The sequence below is a fragment of the Grammomys surdaster genome, unplaced genomic scaffold (genome assembly GCF_004785775.1).
Source record: "Grammomys surdaster isolate TR1022 unplaced genomic scaffold, NIH_TR_1.0 206, whole genome shotgun sequence".
NCBI classification, from domain to species: domain Eukaryota; kingdom Metazoa; phylum Chordata; class Mammalia; order Rodentia; family Muridae; genus Grammomys; species Grammomys surdaster.
Window position 1 is genome coordinate 5,774,164 of NW_021604651.1, and position 14,479 is coordinate 5,788,642.

The window sequence follows — 14,479 nt, forward strand, 5'->3', positions numbered from 1 at the left end:
CTCCTGGATCCTGCTGGATCTCCTGGAGCTGGAGTTACAGCATTTGTGAGACACTTAGTGTAGGTGCTGGGAACTGAACTTGGGTCCTCTGCAATAGCAGTATGTACTCTCAACCCCTGAGCCATCTTTCCAGTCTTCTGAATTATATTTATCTATTTATTTTGTGTATTCGTGTGTGGCTTTGCATGTGTTGTGATGGTTCATCTGTGGGGGTCAGAGGGTGGTTTGCTGGAGCTGCCTCTTTTCTTCTGCCATATGGGTCCTGGGGATCAAACTTAGGTAGTCAGGCCTGGCAGCCTGCACATTTACCCACCGAGCCATCTCACCAGATCCAGTATATTCTTTTGGTGTTTGCTTGTTTGTTTGTTTGTTTGTTTTTCAGCTTACAAAAATTATTTGTGTGAGTGTGTGTCTATTTGTTTCTATGAATACTACATGTATATAGGTACCTGTGGAGGCCAGAGAGGGCATTGGACTCCCTGGAACTTAGAGTTACAAGCAGTTGTGAGCTGTAGAACCTGGAGGACCCAGTCCAGAGCAAAAGTGGAGTCGAGATGTGTCCAGACCCCCAAAAATCTCATCCTGAGGCAGGCAGGAGCAGGACTGTTTCCTCCCTGCTCCAGGCCTGCATGTCCCTGAGCACCCACGACCCCTCCCCCATCTCCACCACCCTTGGGATAATCAGTAGCCTGGTGGCCAGATTACAGGTTAAGCTTCCTCTCTCCTCATAAGGACATGTCCACTAAGTGTCTGGAATTCCTCTTCATGTAAACAAACCATTCCCAGCACCTCAGCACCAGCCAATAATGTACACTCACCCCAAAACCTCCTACTCACTCTCCAAGGTTTATATAGCCCTTGCTACCCTCAATAAAAGAGAGCTGTTTCACTGAAAACTTCCCAGAGAAAGCTGTTTCTCCTGCACTCATGCTGACCGAGATCCTGTCTAACACACCAGCTAGCTAAGCTTCAGTCCTGCCAGTCCAGCCTGGTGTATAACAGTGCCTGGATAGTGCGAGGGAAAAGGCAGAGCCCGCAGGCACCAACACGGCTCTCCCCACCTTCTTTCCAGGGTTTATATGTGACTTCTTTCCCTTCCTTGTTCTCTCCCTCCCTCCACCCCTCCCTCCCTTCCTGCTTGTGATGGTTAATATTGACAGTCAATTAGGTAAATTTACAATCTGCTAGACTGCAAGCCTCTGATGCTGTTTGTAAGGAAATTTGTAGATTAAGTAACAAAGAGACACCCTAAGTGTAGCTGGCACAGCTCCATGGGCTAGGGGCAGGGACTGAATAAAAAGGAGAAAACAAACTGAGCACCAGTGTTCATCTGCTCCCTCCTGACTGCAGACACTGTGACCAGCAGCACCGGCCACCATGATACCGTGCACCTTTGGGGCTGACTGTGCTTGAACTGAGAACCCAAGTCAACCTCCACATCTTAAGTTGCTTCTGTTGGGTATCTTGTCAGAGCCACAAATAAAGTAACTAACGCAGTTTAATTCATATTTTTAGTTGGCAAGCAAAGAAATGGATTTCATTGTGACATTTTCATACATCTGTGTCAATACAATACATTATAATCAAATTCATTTGCCTCCCCCACCAGCCTCTCCCTGGATCCTCATCTCCCTCTAGCTGATTCTCTCTCCTCCCCAAATAGTCCCCACGTCTATGTTCCTGTCACACACGGTCCATTACCCCACACACACACACACACACACACATCTTAAAGGCTCTCTCTTCCTATGTCTTCTGATCTCCTTTCTAGTTTTTTAATCTATTTATTTATTTATTTATTGCTGTTGTGTGTATGCCACACTGTGTTGTGTGTATGCCACACTGTGTTGGAGGCAGTTCTCACCTTCTGCCTTTTACTTGGGTTCCAGGTATGAAACTCAGTGGGGAGAGTTTGTGCAGGAAGGGCCCCCTTAGCCCTGCCTTGCTGTGCTCTCCTGCTTCTAGTTTTATGACTTACACACACACACACACACACTCCAAAACAAAAAAACAAAACCAAAAAAAACCCATTGTTTTCTACCACCTCCGGCCTGGCCTGGTATTCACTAGGTTTTTTTTCTCTTACCACCCACCTCCTGGGAGACTCACAGCTCTGTAGGGAGAATTCTAAGTCTGCAGAGCTGGTACCGTCCATGATATAGTGACAGCCAGTTTCCTGTACTGCATACTTCCTGGCCCATTTCTTACTTCTCGACCATGAGTTTGTCGTTCCAGAGAGAGTTGAGCCCAGTGATTCTCCCAGGCCCCTTCATTGAGGCAGGAATCAATGGATGCTTTGCTTCTGGGCTCTCCTAGTGCAGATTCCTTGGCAGTTCGCATTTTTGCCGTGTGGGGGCAGCAAACACCCTTACTTCTCTCTAAATCCCACAGGTGACCCACAGTTCATTCAGATCTTTGTGGCCCAACCTAGTCTCGAGAAAAACTAAATCCAAAGTTATCAAGTAAACAAAGAATGACATTTAGGAATAAAAACAAACCAGCGACTATCCAAACTGATCAGTTATGCCCAAGACAACCTAACCATAATTACTGATTGCTGCATTTAGGCCCAGATTACCACAGAACTGGGCAGGTCAGGGTTAGTGTAAGGTGAGAGAGGCCCTGAACTCAATGCAAAATGCAAAGGAGGGAGAGCCAGAGGCCATAAGCATCAAGCTAAATAACACTGGGCTAAAATGTGTCTAAAATTAAAAGTAATCAATAAAATTTCCAATATTTATAAATTGTTGCCACAGAGTATAAAGAATGGCCTCAGATGACAGACTTTACATATATATGTATACATATTCATATGTGTGTGTATATATGTGTGTGTGAATACATACAAACATACATACATGCATGCATACATACATACATACATACATACATACATAATGTGTATGACTGTTTTGTCTGCAGGAATATCTGTGTACCAAATGTGTATTCAGCTGGCCATTGTAGCCACAGGAAATAGAGTTACAGTCAATTGTGAGCCACCACTGGAAGAGTTGAGATTGAACCTGGGTCCCTCTAGAAGAGCAGCAAGTGCTCTTAATGCTGAACTATCACTCCAGTCCCTGGTCAGGATGTATGTATGAGTGTGTGTGTGTGTGTGTGTGTGTGTGTGTATGTGTGTATGTGTGTGTTATATGCATGTGTGTGTGCATATGAAGGCCAGAGGATGATCACTCCTCTGTCAGTCTCCACCTTATTTTTTGTGGCAGGGTCACTGCTGAACAAGGTCTCTCAATTTTGGCCAGACTGGTTGGCCTGTGAGCCTCTGTGATCTACCTGTCTCCCCTCTCAGAGACGAGGTTACAAGCACATGTCACCAACCCTGGCTTTCCGCGTGGGGACTGGTGATTCAAACTCAGGTTTCCTGATTGTAAAGTTAGCACTTTAATCAATGAACCACCTCTCCAGACTCTGTTCAATAATTCTCAATTACTATAAATTAATCGTACAAACTGGTCTGTATACGAAGTTTTCACGGGTATGTAGGATGCACTTGATTAGATCCCTCCCTCTTCCTCCTCCCTGTCTTTCCCACCCAGCCCACGGGTGCCTTCTTCTCCTCAAACTGTCTTCCTTCCACTTTAATATTTTTGAAAAAAAATCTACATTTTATAGATAAGAGAAAATAGGTGACATTTGCCTTTGTGAGCCTGACTGTCGTGATCAACACCATCATCTCTCTGTAATGGGGTACCCTCACCCTCCATTATGATGTACTATGCTACCTTTCCTCACTTGTTTATCCACTGATGGGCACTGAGGTGATTCTATGACTCAACTGTTGTGCCCAGTGCTGTCATAAATGTGCATGGATGTGCAGGCTTCTCTGAGGATTTGCCTTCCAGAAGTAGAATGGCTGAATCATATGGAAGTTATTTTATGAAATTCTATGTTGATTTCCAGATTAGGTGAGGTACTTTACACTTTTCCTATAACAGTGTAAGTGTTCCTTTAAAATAGTTTTGAACATTTATTATTTTTATGTGTGTGCATGTTTTGCCTGCATATGTGTCTGTACATCATCTGTGTGCTGTGCCCACGGAAGCCAGAAGAGGGCATTGGATCCCCTAGGATTAGAGTTACTGTTCGTGTGGGTGCTGAGAACCGAACTTGGTTCCTCTGCAAGAACAGCCAGTGCTCTTAGCCAAGAGCACCTCTTCAGCCACAGCGGCTCCCTCGACCCATGCTCCTGCCTGCATTTGTGGTGTCCTTTTGGCTTTTGAGACAATTTCACTTTGTAGCACAAGCTAAACTTGAAATTTCCATTTTCCTGCCTATGATGTCATGTCTGGCCTATTGTTTCCTATTTTTAAAACTTATTTTTTTATTATTTTTAATTGTGGATGTGTACACATGGACATGAATGCGGGGGCCCAGAGGCCAGAGGTGTTGGATCCCCTGGCAGTGGAGTTACAGATAGTTGTGAGGTGTTTTGTGAGGGTGCTGGGAATTGAACTTGGGTCCTCTGGTTGAGCATTCAAGTACTCTACCACTGAGCCACTATCTCCTGCTCCTTGGCTGTTTTCTTAACAACAACAATTCTGACTGGGGCAATATTGACTCTCAATGTACTTTTGATTTGCATTTCTCTGGTGGCTAACTGTGGCTGTGAACATTTTTCATGACTTTATCAGCCATTTATTTGTACTTCTTTTGGAAATTCTATTGAATTTGTTTGATTAATTGGATTATTTGTTCTTTGACCATTTAAAAATTTTAGTTCATAATATTCTAAATATTAACTCCCTGTCAAATGAATAGTTGAAAAAAATGAATAGAAAAAAATTGTCTTACTCTTCAGGCTCCTGACTCTAGTAATTGATTCCCTTATGTACATCTTTCTAACTTGACACAGTATCATCTGTCAATTATTTGTCTGTATTTACTTACCTACTTACTTACTTACTTACTTGCTTGCTTATTACTTTTAGACAAGGTCTCGCCATGTAACTCCATCTGGCCTGAAACTTACTCCATAGAACAGATTTGTCTCAAACTACAGAGATCCCCCACCCCTGCCTCCTGAGTTCTGGGATTAAATACATGTACCTGGCCTTTTAAAAAAAAACAGTTTCCTCTTGTTGGGGGGAGGAGGGTACTCCTGCAATTGCACAAGTGTGGACTTGTGAGAGGACAACTTACAGGGGTCAGTTTCACTCTTTCCAGTATGTGGGTCCCCAGTCACCAGATTTAGTAGCAAACACTCACTGGTGGTTCGTTTTTTGGTAACTTGACACACAGCAGACTCACTCGGGAAGAAAGAAAGTCATCTGGAAAATTGCCTCCGTCCAGTTATCTTGTGAGCAAGTCTGTGCAGCATTTTCTTGATTGATGATTGATGTGGGAGGGTCTAGCTTACTGTGGGCAGAGCCACACTGCCACACACACCCCCACTCCACCCCACCCGCAGCCCCCAACCCCCTCAGTGCTCCTAGACCAAGCTGATCAACCTACAGAAAGCAAGCCGGTAAGCAGCACCGCTCCCTTGGGGGTCTCTGCTTCAGTTCCTCATGTCCCTGGGCAATGGAGCCTGACCTGAGAGTTGCCAAGCTGAAATAAACCCTTTCCTCGCCACACTAATGGTCGTGGTGTGTTACCACAGCGTTGCTCTTGCTGGTCAAGGTTGCTTCTGCAGTTCAGGGTCATTTGGGTTTCTGAGTGGATTTTGTCTTTTTCTACTTTTGTGAAGAATGACAGAAATTTTGATGAAAATTGTGTCGAATCAATAAGTTCTTTTGTAATAAGACTTCTTTCATAATCTTAATTCTGACAATTCATGAACATGGGAGATCTTTATACCTTCTAGTATTGTCTTCGATGTTCTACCAAAAAGCATCTTTGGCATTAATATAGCTACTGAGCTGGAAAGATGGCCCAGCGGTTAAGTGTAGGACCTGAAGGGCTGCCATGCCCTGGCTGAGACTTTCTTTGCGCTACTGTCTACTAAGTAACATTCTGCAGTTTTTCTAAGATCAAAACATCCTGATGTAGGCATGGTACCCCAGGAAGGGATTTACACTTGACAGCCCATTGCCCCTCAGCTGAGTACCTGTTTGTGTTTTTCCTTCCCTGGCTTGGTGTATATATATTGAACCTGCTCAGTAAAAGCTTTGGCATTCTCTCATAACAAATGACCCGAGTCTGTGTCTTCCTTTAATTCCCCAAGACCTACACCTGAGAGCTGGTGCTGTCAGTTAAGAGCACTGACTGCTCTTCCAGAGGAACTGGGTTCAATTCCCAGCACCTACATGACAGCTCACAACTGTCTATAACTCCAAGATCTGACACCCTCACATGACATACATGAAGGCAAACTACCAATGCAGATAAAAATAGGTAAATTATAATAAAGAAAGAAAGAAAAAGAATAAATGAATAAGTAAGAGATATGACTACTGCAGTGCCTATTAGCATAGCAAAGCTCATGCTGGTTTCCAAGTATTAGTATCACAAGTCCCTGTTACACATTTCACAGTTCAGGCTGGATTCCTAACCCTTCTCACCTCCCCGACCCTAACTCCCTCCAGCTCATGGCTCCCCTCCCCCAGCCACTCAGTTCTCCCTAGAACTCTGCAACTCTTGCTATGTTTTTTCTCTGTGTGCTCTGCTCCTTCCTCTCACAATGTGTTCTCTGTTCTCTGACCTCTGCTGGTCTTTCTTCCCTTTCTCACAGACAACCCTGGCCATGTCCAGTTTACTCCCTTCTCTCTGATCTAGATTTTTCCAGATGCCTGTGGCTGGCTTCCCTCTCATATCTACAATAAAAACCTTCCCCTTAAGCATGTCATGGAGTAGTCAAGTCATCAGTGTATACAAAACCCATAGAGGGAGGAGAGAACTGACTCTCTGGTCTCTCTATGTGCACTGTGGCACCCTCAAACGCATACATGCATATTCTTGTGTGTGCACACACAATTCAATAAATAAAAATGTAATTTAAAACAACAATAACAAGGTAAGTCTGACCATGGTGGCTCCACCCTCTAATCCCAGCCCTTGAGAAATAGAGGCAGGAGGATTAAGAGTGCAAAGTCGTTCTCATCCACATAGTGAGGTCAAGGCCAATGTGGGCTATGTGAGACTTGGTCTTAAAGAAAACAAAGGTAATAAACCAGGATGGTCAGACAGAGGCTATGGGTGATGGCTTGTCATAGAAAAGCCAGGATGTATAATTGGGTGCCTCCCATGATGGGGGTTCCTACTTGTGAGCAGGCGATTTGAGGTAAGTTGTTTCATCTTTGTGTGACTCCATAAAATGGGGGACAATGATACATAACTAGGTACTGTTAAACAAATGCGTGGGCACACACAAGAATCTCAGTGAGGGGCTGTAGGGATGGTGGACAGCTGGCATCACTTGTTGATCTTCCAGAGATCATGAGTGTGAGATCATACTAGCAATCATCTGTAACTCCAGCTCCAAAGGGCCCGATGCCCTCTTCCTCCGTGAGCCAATCATGTATATATATATCACAATTGAGTGCACACACACGTGCACGCATACACCCAATGAGATGTTAAAAAATAGTTTTAAAGAGTCTCAGCACAGACTTAAAAAGGTTCTTGGCACACAGCCAGCCAGGGACTGCTGGCTGCCCTGATTCCAGAGGCAGCATCTAGAAAGCAAAGCAGTGCCTTTCCTAGGGCGGGGCCTTTCCTAGGGCGGGGCCTTTCCTAGGGCGGGGTCTGCCAAGGCTTTCTCCCCACACTAAAAGATTCTTCCCATTTAAAAGTCCCATGCCACACTTATTTGGAAATTTTATTCTTTTTATTGCAAATCTCTGGTAAAGGAAAAGACAGGGCAGCTGATTCTCCTTTAAACTTTGTCGAGAAGAGTACTCCATTGTCTCCGCTGGATGGATGGGGGAGCGATTAGGGGTGTGACACATACTGGTAGGTGCTGGTGACTGCCTCCCAGATGCTCTGACTTAATTGGTCAGGAGGTTGCTCTTTAAACTCCCCAAGTGACCCCAAGCAGCCAAGGTGGAGGGTCTCTGCCACAGTTTCTCATCACATGGGTAGGCAACATCTTGAATACCTGGCAGTATCCTCAGCAGCTGTGTCACCTGCTTTCATCACCTGCTAGGCCAGGGTCAGTAGGTATCCCCTGTCCCCTCTTCCCAAGTGTCCTGTGTGCTTATTCCCCTTTAGAGTCCCCAGGGGACAGAGACACTGAGGGGGCGTGGCTCTGTCCTGAGGCTTGTGCTTAATCACTCAATAAAACATGGCTAGCCTAGCACATAGGGACAAAAGAAATCACACTGTCTGGTTACAGACCATCATTGACTTCTCCTAGGTAGGCAGATCTTCCTGTCTGGGGATGAAAAGATGTGTAGGGAGATAAAGAAATGCAGGATGGATACACATTCCTCTGATAACCTCTCATGTCTCCAAACTAAAATCAAAGTTTTCAAGCTCCCAAGAGTAGAATATTAGGTACTTTAGCAGCATATCTTACATGGGTCAACAGTAAGCGCCAGGTAGAATCTCATTGTAGTTTATTCTAGAAATAGAAAACACTTTTGATTTTCCTGAGTCCTTGCAGATGAGAAAGGAAAGGATGGAGTTTTGTTCTTGGAACTTTTAAGTGTTCTCGCTCTTTCTCCCGGGGTACCCTCACTTTAACACAGAGTGTCTTCTGTTGTTCTGGCACGCACACACAGGCGTGCAAACACACGGGATCAAGTCTTCAATGACTCCAATGTGGCGACTGAAAATAAAACACCTGCAAAGGTGCCGGGACATTGTCTCTTCTAGGTATTACAAACGTAGTCGGCTTTGACTCTCTGTCCATACAAAGCTGTGTGTAGCTATTCCATGAAGGATGCTGAATTTGGCCCATCATGACAATGATGAAATTGTCAGGATGCTTAAAAAATACATAGGATCCCAGTTTTACATCACAACCCTGATGTGTTTACCACACTGTCTATTTTTTCTAAATTTCTTTTTTACAGAGGACAGTACAGAGACGTGATAGAAACCAAGGCACAGATATACAACAAAGGTCTATAACCCCTAGCACTTAGTGCCTGTTTAGGGAACATTTAGGTAAATCGTAAAGTCTGAAAAATTCTCACATTCATTACAATTGATGAACAATTACCTGTGCAATAAACAGACTGCTTAACCACTATCCCATTATTAAATATATGGCTATCACTACACAGACTGTGAGTGGCTTCAAAAATAGCTTTAAAGAGTAAAAGCCGGTACCTCTAGGTGGATATAAATATTGTGCCTTGTAGGATCTAGATAAATGTTGCAAGTTTCCACTTAATTTGTAATCTGTATGGCATTTATCAATTTTAAAAAACTATTTTCATTATATAAATGGCAGGTTTTTTTCTCCCAGTGTTAAACCTCTTCTCTACAAAAGACAGGTGATTTACAAAAAGTAACCCAACATTACAAAACAAAAAAATAAAAAAAACAATGCATAAACAACAATAGTACAATCCAGATGTGGACTTACAGTTGAACTCTAATCTACCAGGGCATTCTCTTAATGTAGGGTGAGGGGCAATACATACCTGTAGCAACTCATTCACTTCTTAATAAAAAAAAAAAAAAAAACTTACCATGGCAGGTTTTTTGTTGTTGTTGTTGTTGTTTCAAAATAGTAGTGTTGGCTAGAGCATCAAGCATTGAAAATAAATTCTTTTCATTCATAAAAGCCTTTCAAAATCTAAGGGAATAGGGCTCAACTGCACTTAGGGAAATAACGTTGTAAAAACTGTATTTAAGATTTTAAATAAAGGGGTTTTCAAGACTGAAGGTAACTGTTTAGACCCATGAGAGCGCATTTCTTGGCACATGCACACCCTGGATGGCTGCAGAGCTGTCTGGCTCTTCGACCCGTGGCTGTCTCCTGTCAGGTGCTTGTCCCAGCCCTCTTCACATGGAAGTCTCCGGCTTCTGCATCTGCTGGATCTGCTTCTGCAGCTGATCCCTGTCCAGCTTCATCTTGGCCTCCAGGACTTGTCTGAGGGATCCTATGCTCTCGTAGATGGCTGTAAACCCTGTGGAAGAGGCAAATGTCACAGGAGTTAACAGCTAAGGAGCAGTGTCTTCCAGCTTCCACAGCAACTGTAATGGTTGGTTCTGACAAATGCTGAACCCTCCAGGGACCAACGCTGGATGGGGACCTCCCTGAAAACTGCTTTTTTAATTACAAAGGTGTCTGTTGTAGTCAAGAGAAACAGTAGATGCAGCTTTAGCCAAGTGACCAAAGCTCACACCACTATCACCAGGAGAAATCACACCATGTCCCTGCTGATCAGATGGCCGGAGCAGGGTGTCCATCCATCCCAAAGCATCTCTGTTCTAGGTTATATCATAAGGAAATAATCAAACCCCAACTGAGGAACTTTCTTCAGAACACTGCCCTGTAGTCTAATGTGCCAGGTTCAGGGGTTTCTGGGGTCAAGAGCACACCGGGCACTTAGACCTCTGCTTCTGTGACAGTGGCTCTCAACCTTCCCAATGCTGTGACCTTTAATACAGTTCTTCCTAATGTGGTTGATGACTCCCAACCATATCATTATTTTGTTGCTACTTCATAACTAATTTTGCTACTGCTATGAATTGAATCGTAATATCTACAGAGTGAGTTCCAGGACAGCCAGGGCTGTTTCACACAAGAAACCCTGTCTCAAAAAACAAAACAAGACAAAACAAACAAACAAACAAAACAAGAAACAAAACCAACCAAACAAAAAGAGCAAAATACATAGACTGAGATCTAATACACATGGTGAGGGAAATTCTAATACATTGTCTTTGGATCTTAAATGAAAGAGTTGACTCAAGATACACATGAACACCCATTAGCATACATATACATAAGTACACACACACAAGCAGACACATGTGTATAACACACACAACATACACAAACATACATGCACCCCCGTGTGAGATGATAGGTTAATTTGCATGAACATAGTAACTACTTAGTTATGTACATCAAAAAGTAAACCTTAAATATACAATTTTTTTAATTTAAAAAAACAATTGAGGACCAGAGAGATGTGTCAGTGGCTAATTTTGTGTCAACTCGACATAAGCTAGAGTCAGCAGAGAGGAGGGAACCTCAGTTGAGAAAATGCCTGTATAAAATTAGGCTGTAGGCAAGCCAAAAGGTGTTTTCTTAATTAGTGATTGATCAGGAGGGCCAAGCCCATTCTGGGTAGTGCTATCCCTAGGCTGACAGTCCTGAGTTCTTTAAGAAAGCAGGGCAAGCAAGCCATGAAGAATAAGCTACTAAGCAGCACGCCCTCCCCCCTGGCCTCTGCATCAGTTCCTGTCTCCGGGTTCCTTCTTTGCTTGAGTGTGTGCCCTGACTTCCTTCTATAATGACCTGTGATATGGGGATGTATGCCAAAGAAACTCTTCCCTCCCCACCTTGTTCTGGATGGTGGTGCTTCATCGCAGGACTGTAGCCCTAACTAGGACAGTGGCTAAGAACACTCTACTGCTCTATCAGGGGACTGAAGTTCAGAGCCCCACATAAGGTGGCTCACAAAAGCCTGCACACACACACACACACACACACACACACACACACACACACACACGTCTCATGTGGAAAGGGGCTGGAATAAATCTTTTAAATGAAATTTTGATTATGAAAAAAGGTTTTAAAAAAAGAAGCCATCTCTACCAAAGAAGAATTTCAAATTATTCTGTTTATTTTTACTGATTTTTAAAATTAAGGGTTTTGTAATGATTTTGTCTCAGAAAATTTTATATGACAATTTAAGAAAAAGTATAAAGATTATTAATTTAAAAAAACATTTTGATTGGAGCTGGCGAGATGGCTCAGTGAGTAAAGACACTTGCTGCCAAGCCTGAGGACGTAAGTCCCATCCCTGGGCTCCACAGAACTGACTGGATACACACGTGCTGTGTGCATTCAGCCAGTGGTGCAGAAGAAGCTCTCAGAAGTCCCTCGTGCGCACATTGACCTTGGCCACAAACAGAAAGAAACCAGCAGGTAGCACTAATAACAATGCCAGTCGTGAGCAGGTTAAGCTTTGTGTTCACTGTGTGTCGTGGAGGCACTTCATAGACTTGCAATTGAACTAGTACTTTAGGCCTGGGAGTATAGTTCACTGGTAGCCTGCTTGCCTAGCAACTGTGAGGTCCTGAGTTCAATTTCCACCACTGCAATAAGTAAATAAGTAAATGAATTTGTTAAATTACTGCACAGCTACTTAGAAAAGCAACTAAGAACACTTTGAACAGTTTGCTGACTTTTTTTTTTTTTGAGCCAGCTCAGACTCAGTTTGAGAGGAGATCTCAGTGAATAGCTTTAGATAAGCAAGCCACATGGGCTGTGGGGTCTGGCCTACCAGCGTTAACCTCTGCTTTCATCTCCTTCATGTCCTCGGTCATCTGTAACTCCAGTTTGCTGATTCGCCCGTGCACCTTCTCCTCTTCAGGCTTTCTCTGTCCTTCCGTGTTCCTCTTCTGACTCTCTTCGATTTTGTCCAGTCTGGCTGACATCTGGCTGAGTTTCTTCTCCACGTCTCTTTCACTGGCTCCCTGGGGTCCAGGAGAAGAATTACACGTGGTTATCGCAAAAGAAGAGTGTGCACCTTGTCTCCTATCAGCCGTAGTACTTAACCATCTGAGGGACCAGAATCACAGTGGCTTCTTGTTGTGCATCCTGTATCCATTCTCAGAGGTCACCCAGAGTAAAAAAATCTACATTTTATTCTGTCTCCTGAGTGTGGTTTGGGAATGTAATCTAGCCAACGAAGTATAAGAACAAGCGTATATAACTGCTTTCAGAAAAAGTTAAAGGACACTTGCTATATATCCTTAATTCTTTCCCCTTCCCTTCTGTTTCTACCATCCAGTCAATGGCTGGAGCTCAACCATCTTGAATCATGGTGACAAGTGCTACTCTCTCAGGTGGGCAGAAATATAACCTAAAAGGATTTCAAGTAACCAAAAACTGACAAGTTCTCAACTCATCTGGGTCCCAAGAATGCATACCTGGATGTGTTTCAGTGAGAAAGAAGGAAGCTTCCATCTTAGAGGAGCCACCATTACTATGGAGTTTACTGTTGGCGTAAGCCAATATGAAAACCAAATGGTCAGTCACAGACTCAGAACTCCACAAACATGTCAGGGTGTGTCAAGGCACAGCAAAGAATACAACTGGGGGTGGGCAGGATTCAAAGTAGTGCGGTCCACTATGCCTATGCTTTATGAAACTCTGCATCCACAGGCTTTAGAGGCCAAAACTATGAGCATCAAGCCTTTCATCAGGTACGAATTTGTGACATGATCCTGTGATGACATTGATGCAGAGCCTGCAACTCAACAAATGGCTCAGCATCAGGACCTAGCAGTCAGGCAAACCACACCGGCCACTTCTGCTCAGTCAAAGCCCCACGGGAGGAAGCCGAAGCCAGACAAGAAAAGAGAACCCAACACAATTTTGCCTACCTAGCACTGGCTTCCAAGCCTGCTGGTTTAAAGTGTGATCAATGAAAGGCTTTTTTAAGATTTTTTTTGGTAGTTCTGCAAAAGTTAGCTCTTTGAGAGAGCGGGTGGAAGCAGAGTTAGACAGATGGTGGATTCTGATCTGATGCCCTGGCAGGAAAGGCACACTCATGTTACATTGGAAAGGGCCTGGAGGGACAGAAAGCCACTCAACACTGGTGAAAGCAAACACTAGATCACAACATTAGAAACAAACAGAAAATGGGCCACGTGACTCAGCAGTGAAGAGTACTGGGGGCTCTACCACAAGACCTGGATTCAGTACCCACATGGCAGCCCAACTGTCTGCAACTCCAGTTCCACAGGAGCATCACACCCAACACCCACACACAGAAGACATACAGGCAGACAAATGCATATGAAATAAAAATAAATAAATCATTATAAATTAAAACAGAAAAACAGGATCAAGTAAGTAATTGTAGCTTTATTTAGAAATGTGTGATAGATAATCAGGATCATTAAGGTTGTGCCTTGAAACATTAACTCAAAATTTTAGTTAGTCTTTTGTTAACCAATATAAAACAAAGCACTTCCTGTCTTTATTAAGAATATGAAGAACAGGGAATGGGGGTGGGATGGCTGGGTGGCAAAGTTCAAAATTAGCAAATATGATGGTTAGTGTTAATTGTAACAGAATTTAGGATTAACTGGGAGCCAGGTCTCTGGACATGACTGTGGGGAATTATTTTTATTTGCTTGAGGTGGACAGACCCAACCATTGTGGGTGGCTTCATTCCCTGGCTGGAATCCTAAGCTGTGTAAGTGGGGAAGAGAGCTGAGCACTGTGGTCTGTATGCATCCCTCTCTGCTCATGGAAACAGCATGACGAGCTATGTTACGCACCTGCTACCTTTCTCCCTCCATGATGACGTGCACCCTTCAACAATGAGCCACAATAAACTTTTTCTTCCTTAAGTTGCTTTTTTAAAAAAGATTTATT

The 14,479-nt window shown here is 43.6% G+C and overlaps 1 protein-coding gene across 2 annotated transcripts in view; it reads right to left on the bottom strand.

Annotated features, from left to right (window-relative positions):
* Positions 1-9,848: 9,848 nt before the first annotated feature.
* The window catches only part of Fam81a (family with sequence similarity 81 member A), a 52,480-nt gene continuing 47,849 nt past the window's right edge, over positions 9,849-14,479 (bottom strand). For both annotated transcript variants that reach the window (XM_028771409.1, XM_028771408.1), the window contains exons 8-9: positions 12,375-12,567; positions 9,849-10,040 (exon numbers count right to left, since the gene is read on the bottom strand). In XM_028771409.1, coding sequence (XP_028627242.1) covers positions 9,916-10,040; positions 12,375-12,567 — 318 coding nt within the window. In that variant the 3' untranslated portion in view covers positions 9,849-9,915. The remainder of the gene's footprint in view (positions 10,041-12,374; positions 12,568-14,479) is intronic.